General features: G+C 47.6%; 2 protein-coding genes across 3 annotated transcripts; both read left to right on the forward strand.

Moving 5' to 3' along the window:
• The first annotated feature begins 285 nt into the window (after nt 1-285).
• LOC129359061 (zinc finger protein 345-like) lies at nt 286-5,500 on the forward strand. Its single transcript, XM_055028434.1, has 6 exons — nt 286-647; nt 1,446-1,644; nt 2,173-2,474; nt 2,561-2,627; nt 2,979-3,744; nt 4,190-5,500. The coding sequence occupies exons 1-6, from the start codon at nt 426-428 to the stop codon at nt 4,971-4,973; spliced, it is 2,340 nt and encodes a 779-aa protein (XP_054884409.1). The 5' UTR covers nt 286-425; the 3' UTR covers nt 4,974-5,500.
• Nucleotides 5,501-5,904: 404 nt separating this feature from the next.
• Nucleotides 5,905-10,942, forward strand: rnf168 (ring finger protein 168). Of its 2 annotated transcripts, none has more exons than XM_055028951.1 (8): nt 5,905-6,161; nt 7,766-7,936; nt 8,591-8,810; nt 9,432-9,502; nt 9,780-9,935; nt 10,012-10,091; nt 10,213-10,267; nt 10,346-10,942. In XM_055028951.1, exons 2-8 carry the CDS (start codon nt 7,802-7,804, stop codon nt 10,916-10,918), a joined length of 1,290 nt encoding a protein of 429 aa, XP_054884926.1. In that variant the 5' UTR covers nt 5,905-6,161; nt 7,766-7,801; the 3' UTR covers nt 10,919-10,942. The 2 variants fall into 2 exon arrangements, with proteins under 2 accessions (XP_054884926.1, XP_054884928.1); XM_055028953.1 differs by having other exon boundaries at nt 8,591-8,786.
• The last annotated feature ends 498 nt before the right edge of the window (nt 10,943-11,440 follow it).

Here is an 11,440-nt window from a genome sequence, read left to right on the forward strand (position 1 = left end):
TCTTGCTGCAAGGCAACATACTACCAACTCTACAACTTTATGACTTGCATATTATTTTTTTCTCGTTTAATCCATTTTTTCCATTTTTTTTTGTATTTACGTAATTATTGGGTTTTTAATTTTATTTATGCTTGACTGAAGAAGATGCAAACCTGTCTAAGCTGAACATGACTCCTGGTTTACATTCTGGGCCTGTTTCTGAAATAGCAGGTCTCAGCCGCCAGAGGCCAGCAACGCGCCTCCACCAACCTCCGGCCAACCGGAATGAAACGAAGAAGAAGAACAAGTACCCGCGATGTCAACAAAGAATGAGTCGCCATGTTGGACTGATGGGAAGCAGATATTTCGCTTAGGTTGGTTCAGAACAGACTTTTTTAGCGCAATTTGTTGTCTGAACAGAATCTAGGTTCTGGTTCTGGTTCGCCATGCAGCATATCGGAACCGTAGAGGAAACTTTTGGCCGTCAGACCGAACTGGTTCTCCAGCTGCTGCTGGAGGCTGCTGTGGAAGTTCTACTGGGACAACGGGAACCAGTAACTGAGGAGGTTCTACTGGAGGAGGAACCAGTAACGGCGGTGGTGGGTCAGGAACCTGCTGCTGAGGAGGTTCTGCTGGAGAAACAGGAACCAGAAGAGAAGCGGAATCAGGTGAGAGCTGGACGTGATGCGGGTTCGGTTCTGTCAGCTGAGTGTTTCCTGAAAAGAACGTTCTGCAGGTTTGAATCAGCTGTTGCGTTTAAAGTTCAGATTCTGGGCTCGTTTCTGTTCCCCAGGTAACAATGTCAAATTGATCTGATCCAAAATCACCAGAACCGCTTCTTTCCTAGAACTACTTTACACGTGACAGAACCGTCCAATAGGCAAACTTTAATGGATGAAATTCTGCCTTTTCATTGGTCAGAATAACTTTCAATGAAAGCTTCAGTATGTAACGTTTATAAAAATGTTTTTTTAACATATTTATTAAAGTTGTCACCGTGTTATGATAGTTTGCTGTCAGTAAATTGGTGGATCTCCTCCTTGAGCTACTATTGCTGTCTGGAAAAATGCACAAAACAACCAATCAGAGCCAAGAGGCGTGTCTTAGCGCTGTCAATCATCCTTGTGTACAAGCTTTTAAATGTGTTAATGTTGGAGAAACAGCTTACCTAAAGGAAAACTAGTTATTCATTGTTATGGTGGCCATGCTAACTAGCATTAGTTACAGTTACATACTGCAGCTTTGATGGTAACAGAACTTTATTGGTCCCAAACGTTTGGTTCCTTCCTGAAGAATCAGTCATGGACACACAGAAACACACCCATGTGTATTATTATTATTTGTTTTAAATCAGAAAAATTTTCAAAAGTTCTGGTGGAATTTGGATCCTGATCAGACCAGAAGGTTCTGGTTCTGCTTACTCTGCTCTATGCCCAGGTAACCTTTGACTTTCCTTCGTCCTGCAGCTGAACAGTGTTCTGGTTCTGATGTCCAGAGAGGCTGTCCGTAAGATCCGCTGCATCTTTAGAGAACTTTACCTGACCGTTCTGACGGAGAACGAAGCTCTGAAGGACAAAGTGAAGCAACTGGAGGGGGAAGAACCACAGAAACCAAAACCCGCCGCTGCAGTGAAGAACCACAAGGCTCCCAAAATTCGGTCGTCAGGTGAGGATTTAAAGCTGCAGTATGAAACAGATAGTCTGTGAAAAATCAAGTTCCTCTGCCTTCTTTCAGTGCTAACAAGAAACAACCAGTCAGAGCCAGGAGGCGTGTCTTAGCGCTGTCAATCATGCCCATGAAGTCACAGCACCCCCCTGCTCTCTGCTAAACTACACTGGTCACTTTTTTCTCACTTGTTTTTCCACCATTAGCACATTTAGCAGCTTGTTCATGATGTTGGTTGACAGCGGTAAGACCCGCCTCCTGACTCTGATTGGTTGGTTTTGGTTGGGAGTGGTGCATTTCTTTAGCTGATCTTTTCACAGATTATCTGTCTCATATCCGTCACATCATGGTGACGGTTTTAACAAATATATAGAAACATTTTTATTTCATTTATAAAAGTGACGTACTGCAGCTTTAAGGAGGAAACTGTAACTCTGCTCTAGAGTGAGAACCTTTTTGACCAGGAAGTTGTTTATTTTTAATGTGGAAGTTTTGTGATGCCTTCGCTGTCTCTCTGTGTGTCTGTAGTTTTGGACCCATCAATCAGGTTGGGTGAAGTCCAGGTGGTCTCGGTTCGGTCCACCTGCAGCGACCCGGTTCCACCGATCTTCACCCACCTTTCTGCCCAACAGCCAATTGAGCAACAGAGCAGCTGCTGCGTTCAAGTGCCGCAGGAAAAGGCGGATCTGGTTGCTCCAGGATTACCACAGGTTGAGGCTGAGGTGGTTTTAGAGACGACTCAGATCTCCACAGAAGCTGAGACCAAAGACGGACTGGCCAATGGGCTTCCAGGAGGCGACCCGGTCCAACTTGAGGAAGAGGCAACCGTGGTGAGTTCAGGAGTGCCCTGGAGAATCAGAACATTCAGTTCTACCTCAGCTGCTCAGAGTGTTCAACTCTTTGATGGTGTCTTCAGGGATCAGAAACAACAGAAGAACCAGACCCTGGTTCTGAGGGTCCGACGGGCCTCAAGAGTCCAACAGGTAAAGTTCTGATTTATATTGAACAAAATAAATCAAACCTTTGCTGTCAGAATGGACAGAACTGGGTCGGAATAGACTGGACAGAATTGGGTTAGAATTGATGGAACCGCCTGGCAGGAAAACGGGTTTCCTGCCAGGCGGTTCTGGATGATCCGTTTACCAAGTTTTTTTCTAAGGTATTGCAATAAATTTAACATTATTTTTGTGATTGAACCCACTGACCCTCTGTCAGTATTCTGCTGCGGTTTGATCCAGGAGCTGGTACCGCCCTCAGAACCGGTCTCAGAACCTGTGTGTGTGTGTGTGTGTGTATGTGTGTGTGTGTGCCTGCATGCGTGCGTGTGTGAGCAGCTCCGAGTGCGGAGCAGCAGAAGGAGCAGGAGCGCTGGCGGCGGCGGGAGCTCTACAAGGAGAAACGCTTCTTCTGCGAACTGTGCAACAAAGGCTTCCACCAGAACCACCAGCTGACCAAACACATGGCCAGCCACCGCAAGCCCTACCCCTGCGACGCCTGCGACAAAGGCTTCTACAAGGCGCACATGCTGCTCAAACACCAGCTGAGCCACCAGCTGCGGGAGGCGCAGGAGCGCGACCCGGACAAGCTGCTGCAATGCGACCAGTGCAGCAAGAAGTTCCGCCTCCTGCGACAGCTGCGGGTTCACCAAGCGTCGCATCGACTGGAGAAGACGCCGCTGGAGTGCCGTGCCTGCGACCGCACCTTCACCTCTGCTGCAGCCCTGCGGTCCCACGAGGTGTCACACGCCAAGGTGAAACCATTTATGTGCGATGTCTGTGGGAAGAGTTTCACCAGGAAGAAGAGCCTGCAGGAGCACCAGAGGGTCCACACAGGGGCGCGGCCATACCCCTGCCAGACTTGTGGCAAAAGGTTCTCCACCAGCGGCAACCTGCGCGTCCACAAGAGGTCGCACTCTGACGAGCGGCCATACAAGTGCAGCGAGTGCGACAAGGCTTTTAAATGCAGGATGGGGCTGATGCAGCACCGAGTGGTCCACTCCGGAGAGAAACCCTTCACTTGCCATACCTGTGGGCTGAGCTTCGGCCTCAAGTACAACCTGCAGCGACACCTGCATCTCCACAACGGAGAGAAACCCCACCGGTAGGCAGACCCCAGACATTTCCATCTAGACTCAGACCCCAGAGGCAGCAGTGGGAGGCCTAACTTCAGTGTAGCATTTTTGCTAACTTTGAAAACTTTTAGTGCACATACATTTTTCCAAAGGTGCTAATTAACTTGGCTATTTTTTAAGCTTTTAGTTGAATAAATTTTAACATCTATGTTGAAGTTTTGGTTATTGATCACATGACATTTATTTCCATTCTCTTTTTTCTTTAATGGGCTGAAGACTGTTTACATAGCAGTTCCATTTCCTCTCCTCGTGTTCTCTGTTTTTTTTCACCAGTAACTTTATGTCAAACAACAAAAGTTCTGGAACAAACTGAAGCAGACCGTACAGAACAAGGTGTAGACATAAATACAATATCTAAAGGCATGATGGAACATGCAAATTCATCCTGCTGTGCTTCCCTCTGTTCTCCACCAGGTGTCATCAGTGTGGTGAAGGTTTCTCAGGAACCTGGGCTCTGAAAACTCACATGCTGGTTCACGGTGTGGAGAAGCCCTTCATGTGTGACTGCTGCGGAAAAACCTTTTTCTACAACTGCCAGCTGCAGAAACACCAGCAGTTGGTTCACGGTGACCTGGAGGGCCGGCTTCCCGGCGCCGCGCGCCGCAGGTCCACCGGAGTCAAACCGTTCAACTGCAAAATGTGCCTGAAGAGTTTCAGCAGCAGCAGCACGCTCCGGATGCACGAGAAGAGCCACCAGCAGACTAAGGAGTTCGCCTGCAACACCTGCGGGAAGACCTTCCACCTGCGGCACATGCTGCACTACCACCAGCGGCAGCACACTGGCGACCGGCCGCACGTCTGCACCTTCTGCAGCAAAGGCTTCCTGCAGGCGTCGCAGCTGAAGCAGCACGAACTGCTGCACACTGGGGTGAAGCCGCACCGCTGTGACCATTGCGGCAAAGAGTTCAGGACGCCTCAGAACTACCACCGCCACCTGCTGGTGCACACCGGAGAGAAGCCGTACCAGTGCAGCGTGTGCAGCCGGCGGTTCCGGCAATCCAACCAGCTCAAGTCCCACATGCAGATTCACACAGGCATCAAGCTGTACTCCTGCGACCGCTGCCACCTGGGCTTCTCCGACTCCCGGCAGCTAAAGAAGCACCGCTGTGGAGATGAGTCGCAGGACACGCTGGAGTCTGGCAGCAAAGGCAGGAGACAACGGGAAGTCTTCGCCTGGACGCCTAACTTCAACAGCTAGACGCTTCAGACTCAACCGGAACAACGATGGAAAGCAAACCATGACTCTACAACCTGGAGGCCAACAGTTAAAGTCAAGTAGATGTGGTCAGCTGTGTTCTCCTTCACAAATGGACATTCTGGTGTTCCTTACCTTCGTTCTGCAGACAAACATTGTTTTTAAAACTCAGGGATTCAGCAATATGGAAGACCCAAATGCATCCAAACACTGATTGGTCCATCAGTCGAGACATGCATCCATTTTGTTCCAAACCTTATGGTCCATGTTCCTGTCAGACAGCAGAGAGAAACTAACCAAGTTTAAACATTTTTAAATTTAAATTTGTTCTGACAAAATCCTGAACTCAGCTTTCAATTTGTAGAAAATAATAAAGTTTGCACTTGGAGGAATTTGCTTAGTGTTTGTCCAGTCTGTAATCTAGAATATTTCATGGGTTTCTGGAAAAAAATTATCGATAAAATGTAATAAGAGTCCCATAGAGACTGAGCGTTCTTGTAATAGTAAACATGAACTAAAGCAGGAGTCGGCAACCTTTACCATCCTGCCTCAGCAATAAACCTAAATAAAACTAAACAGTTTTGAAATGTGTTTAATTTTTGGTTGTATAATAAAAACAAATTATTTTCTTCAATGAAAAGAAATAATTTACAAACAAGACAAATAGATTACTTCATAAGAGATTATTTGTATTATTTTATTATACTATTGCTGTTTTTACATGTAGAAATATTATGTGGTTTTGAAAAAATGTGTGGAACTAAAGGAAAATGAGAGAATTTTAGTCGCTTTCCAAATAAAATGGAAACGCATTAATTTATTTTCTAAAGTAATAACCACTTCAAGTTGCAGAAAGTTTGATATGTTACAAACTCATGAACAGTAGGTGGCGGTATGCGCTTTTAAAATGCAAGACATCCTTCATTATAAAAAAGAAGAAGAGAGTGACCCGAGGACGCATGCGCACAGTCCCAACAACAGTCAGTTCAGGCGGGTTCAATCCACAAGCTAACGTCCAAAGAATATCAAAAACGGTCAAAAGCCACCGACGTTTGACTCCTGGTACCTAATTTACTAAAACAACATGACGCCACGCGGGCTGCCAAGCTGGAGCGGCTCGTATCCGGTAACCGTTGGCAAGTAAACTTTGGACCGGCTAACTACCGTTAGCTTCAGTTGGAGCTAAAGCAGGTGAGGCGGGGCTGGTTCTGGTGGACCCTGGGCGGGCGGTGGTTCGGAGGCAGTCGGGGGGGTTCTGTTGGGACGCTTTCTGGCAGCAGGACGAGATGTTTGGTCCGCATTTTCAGCTGGAGAACCTGCCGGTGTCGGAGAGCCGTTAGTCTGGGGAACACAGGGCGGTTTAACGGATGTTTTAGCTTAACGAAACTTAAAGAAAAGCGTTGAAGTTGATTGAATTCGTAATTCCACTCCAGTATTTAGGAGAACAAGAGTTTTTATTATTTACGTACAATAGAAAATAATATAGCATTAGAAAAGTGCATCAGTCTGTGTTCCCTTCTTGTAAACATCATTTATTATTATAGCTACGTCTGTAACTGTAATCTACCTAAACCTAAATATGGATTATTTATTTTTTCAGTAGTTAATATTCAGCCATATTCATATTTCATGTTAGCGGTATTCATTTTATATAAGTATATTTAAGTTTCAGTGGGGATTTTTTTTCAACATAATGACAAAACTAGGAAGTAAACAGATTATATTTGAATGAAAACAGGCATTTTGAGTTAAAACATTACAAATATATGAATCCTGCTCTCAAAATAAAAATGAAAGCTCTTGGTATTAATTCCTGCATATGTGCTGATGGAACTGAGAGGAAATTGTAGTAATTTGCTGATATGTGGAAGAGAAAATTAAAAATATCGATCTGGTACCAATTCTTGGTACTGATAGTATTGATAACTGGTCAATTCGCCCAGCCTTGGTCGAAGGCTGGGCATATCGACCAGGTCCAGTTTGTACTGGAACTGGAAATCCAGTTAGCATAAAATGATGTGGTTCAACAGAACATATTTAGTTTCATGTTGAAACACAAATAAGGTGCAAAACTAAGAATCCTGTTTTTAATATGAAATGAAATCCATCCATCCATTTTCTAACACTCTTGTCCCCACTGGGGTCAGGAGCTGCTGCTGCCTCTCCAGGTAACGGTCCAGGTGACAGGCGGGGTCACCTGGACAGGTCGCCAGTCTGTCGCAGGGCAACACAGAAACAGACAAAACAACAAAAACATGCACTCACACCTAGGGAGAATTTAGAGACCTATTAACCTAACAATCATGTTTTTGGACTGTGGGAGGAAGATGGAGAACCGGACAGAACCCACCATGCACAGGGAGAACATGCAGAACGAGCCTGGGCAGGAATGAAGTCTTCATTTTAAAAAATGTCACATTAAAAAAAAACATCTGCTTACTTCCTAATGACCAGGAACTGAACTGTCATTTTCATTTCTTCCATCTGTAACGACTGTCAGTGTTTTGACTTTTAGCTTTCATCTTCCTCCTGCTCCTCTTCCTCAGGTGTTTTCTGTTCTCCGTCTCAGCCTGACCCAGATCCTTCTGTCCTCTTTCTGCTCAGACTTCAGGTTTCCTCTTTACTCACAGCAGGTTTACTAATATTTCAAGAAGTTAACTATAATTCTCCTAATTGAGTTCAACTTCTGATGGAATATTGGGTCTTAATATGATGTAAAGACCAGGGGGCGCTGTTTGTGATCAGGAAACACACACCACTACAGCTGAGGATGATGATGGTTTTTGCTTCAACAGTGTTCACTTGTTCCTCAACTGACAAAAAGGACGAAGATGTCTCCGGTGTCTGAGGTGGAGGAAGGAGGCAGGCAGGAGCTGGCTCTGACCTGGGAAGACTGTCTGTGTCCGGTCTGTCTGGACATCTTCATAGAGCCCGTCACCCTGCCCTGCACACACTCCTTCTGCAAGGTACCGCTCACGCACACACACACACACATACACACACACACATACACACATACACACAGACACACACTCACATACACACATACACACACACAGACACACACACACACACAGACACACACTCACATACACACACACACACATACACACACACACACACACACACACACACAGACACACACTCACATACACACAGACGCACACTCACATACACACACATACACACACACACACATACACACACATACACACACACACACACACACACACACATACACACACACACACACACCATAATCATGACCCAATACTTTGACCTTTTTGACTTCTGCTCCTGAAAATGAATCAAACTCTGTAAAACTAAACCTGCTGCCATAACTAATAAAAACTAACCTGAAACTGTAACACCTGCTGCTGTAAAGTCAGAGCGGGAGTGAAGCTGTAGTTTCCATGGTAACAGAGAGGCGATGCTTGAGCTGGAGTCACCATGGTAACTGAAACGACTAGTGATGCTGGGGTCTGAAAAGACCAAACTTGTCGGTCTGTTTCCGTAGAAACGGCCATCAGATGCTGCTGCTGTTCAACCTAAATCACAACAGAAGCTGCCCAGCAGGTGGCGCTCTGCCTCCACCACTCATCCCAGTGTGTGTGTTCCAGGGCTGCTTCCTGGAGTCGGTGGACAAGGCGACGCTGTGCTGCCCCATGTGCAGGAAGCGGGTCTCCAGCTGGGCCCGCCGCAACAACAAGAAGAACACACTGGTGAACCTGGAGCTGTGGAACCGGATCCAGACCCTCTTCCCTCTGCAGTGTCAGCGCCGCCTGAACGGCCAGGACGCTGAGGACGACCGCACAGGTACGCCGGAGGACAACCGCACAGGTACGCCGCAGACACACACAGGTACGCCGCAGACACACACAGGTACGCCGCAGACACACACAGGTACGCCGCAGACACACACAGGTACGCCGCAGACACACACAGGTACGCCGCAGACACACACAGGTACGCCGCAGACACACAGTTGCATCACAGGCACACCAGGCCACACCGGCCAATCAGAGGCAGGGTAATCACACACAGGTACACCTGACAAAGCATGTTTCTGTTTTCACAGGGACTCTGAACTCAGTTCACATCTTAATCCGAAACTCGACCCAAAGCCCAGAAACAGAACTGCTCCTGATCCACAACTAGGGCAGAAACCATTAATTGATTCTTGAAATCATTGACCAGAATATACAAATACAAAATGTCAGTTTGCTGAATGATCAAGACGAAGAGCTGTAATGAGTTGGGTCTCACATAAAATAAAAACAGAACCAAATTTGGGTTTTTAAATCTCTGACCTGAGGAACAGCAGCTGTCATATGAGCTTTGCATCACTAACATGATCGTGTGTGTGTGTGTGTGTGTGTGTGTGTGTGTGTGTGTGTGTGTGTGTGTGTGTGTGTGTGTGTGTGTGTGTGTGTGTGTGTGTGCGTGCGCGCGCGCGCTCAGTTCCCAGAGTGATTCCCAGGGTCTGCCATCCTGGAGAGCTGCGGCAGGAGTACGAGGATCAGGTGACCAAGGTCAGGGTGTTCTTAGTTTGATTTGCTAATTTTGTTTATTTCAAATTAAAATAACTGAAAAAGACACTAAACGGGCATGTTGGCATGGTGATGGTGTGACATCACTGTGATGTCATCAAGGTGTGAGCCTGCTGTGATCTCTGAAGCTTTACTTCTGTCTCTGTAAACGTTGCTTCTTTAAGTAAAGCTCAATCTTAATGAGGATGGTGGCGGTTGTGATGGTGAGGTCACGCAATGAGGTCACGCAATGAGGTCACATGACGGTGTGTGTTTGCAGCTGATGGAGGAGCGGAGGGCTCAGGACGAGGAGGAGAGCAAAGCAAGCGAGGAGCTGATCCAGAAGCTGCTGGCTGAGGAGCAGCAGCAGCTGCAGGAGGAGATGAGGAGGAAGGAGGAAGACGAGCGTCTGGCCAAGCTGCTGAGCAACCAGCTGGTCCGTGAGGTCGCTTAGAGGTCACGGAGAGGTCACCATGTACTGTGGGTCACGCTAAGCTGCTTTCCTCCCACAGAACTCCCAGGAGAACCTTCGTGTTCCCGACGTCGCTCCGGTCAAGAAGAAGAAGGAGGTCGTAATAGGACACATGGACAGGTGAGTCGCACCTGATTCAGCTCCACCTAATTAGCATCTGTTAGCATGGAGAGCCGCTCCGGGGGTTCCTGGTCACATGGTGTGTTGACAGGAAGTGACACGTTTCATCTGTTTGTTTCAGGTTCCTGTGTCCCTGCCCTCCTCCAGGCTCCGCCCCCAGCTTCATAACCAATAAGGTCAGTTTGAGCGTCGCCTGATCCTCTTTGCAGCCCAAGCATAGTGATGACATCACATGCTTCAACTTCCTGTTTCAGGAGAACATCATCCTGATGGAGACAGAGCTTCTCCCAGAGCAGCCCCTCCCACCGATATCATCGAAGAGGAAGAGCTCAGAGCTGGACCCAGTGGAGGAGGAAGTGACCTCCAAGCGAGTCCAGGTGTGCTCCCCGCCTGAAGAGGAGCGGCCGCTGCCGGACTGGGAGGCGGAGCTTCGGGTGAGGCAGCAGCAGGAGGAGGACGACCTCCACCTGGCTCTGCTGCTCCAGAGGGAGGTGGACCAGGAGGAGCGACGGAGAGCCACGGACCGGAGCAAGGGCTCCGCTGACCCCTACCTGCTGCGCCCCCAGAGAGGTGACACGGAGGAGGCGGGGCCGTCACGCATACCTGCAGTAGGAAGAATACGCCGGATGCGCGGCCGCTCCGTCAGTAACTCCACCAGCATCTCCGCCAGCAGCTCTGTCAGCAACTCCATCAGCTTCCCGTTCCTGCGCTCGGCCTCCTCTGTCTCGGTGTTGAGCAGAGGAAACAAACAGGCCACTCTGACCGAGATGTTTACTCTTCCTCGCTCCTGCTCTTCTGCCTCAGCTACCACAAGAAACCCAAAATAAAGGCATTTTATTTCGTAACCTCCACTTCCTGCTGATCGGTGATCACTTTCTCTTCACGGTTTGTTTCCTGATTTTTCTGTGATCATGTGACGCTGTGACTCAACGGCTCCCCCTGGTGGTCACATCACAGGACTGATGGGCCGAATCTGCTAACATTAACTACAACTTAAACACTTTAACAGTTATTGATCTGATTGGTCAGATCAGTGAATGACGGCAAGGGATGCGCAGAAGCTCCTCCCCCTTTAGTAGCTGGCGCATCAACTGTTATGATACACTATCATGGTTGGATCCTGCAGGGGGCGCTGTGAACTGTTCCCACAGGATTCAGACAGTTATCAAAACTGTTTTTTTTTTTTTTCTCAAATTTTAGTTTAAATACAAAAATGTCTGATTAGAAATAAAAGTTCTGCTAAGGTTCTCCTGCTTTGATTCTTTAAATTCGTCCTGATGATCCAAACGACCAGTCAGAACCAGACTTGAGTCGATGTTCTGGCCCATACGGACCTGGTTCCAGTGCAG

Source organism: Poeciliopsis prolifica, unplaced genomic scaffold (genome assembly GCF_027474105.1).
Source record: "Poeciliopsis prolifica strain line A6 unplaced genomic scaffold, Auburn_PproV2 SCAFFOLD004, whole genome shotgun sequence".
Lineage (NCBI taxonomy): Eukaryota > Metazoa > Chordata > Actinopteri > Cyprinodontiformes > Poeciliidae > Poeciliopsis > Poeciliopsis prolifica.

Coding starts and splice junctions, on each gene's coding strand:
- LOC129359061 (XM_055028434.1), top strand. CDS start 426: ATGCAGCATATCGGAACCGTAGAGGAAACTTTTGGCCGTCAGACCGAA. Junction 648..1,445: donor CAGAAGAGAAGCGGAATCAG/GTGAGAGCTGGA, acceptor TTCGTCCTGCAG/CTGAACAGTGTTCTGGTTCT. Junction 2,628..2,978: donor GGGCCTCAAGAGTCCAACAG/GTAAAGTTCTGA, acceptor GTGTGTGAGCAG/CTCCGAGTGCGGAGCAGCAG.
- rnf168 (XM_055028951.1), top strand. CDS start 7,802: ATGTCTCCGGTGTCTGAGGTGGAGGAAGGAGGCAGGCAGGAGCTGGCT. Junction 7,937..8,590: donor GCACACACTCCTTCTGCAAG/GTACCGCTCACG, acceptor TGTGTGTTCCAG/GGCTGCTTCCTGGAGTCGGT. Junction 8,811..9,431: donor GCCGGAGGACAACCGCACAG/GTACGCCGCAGA, acceptor GCGCGCGCTCAG/TTCCCAGAGTGATTCCCAGG.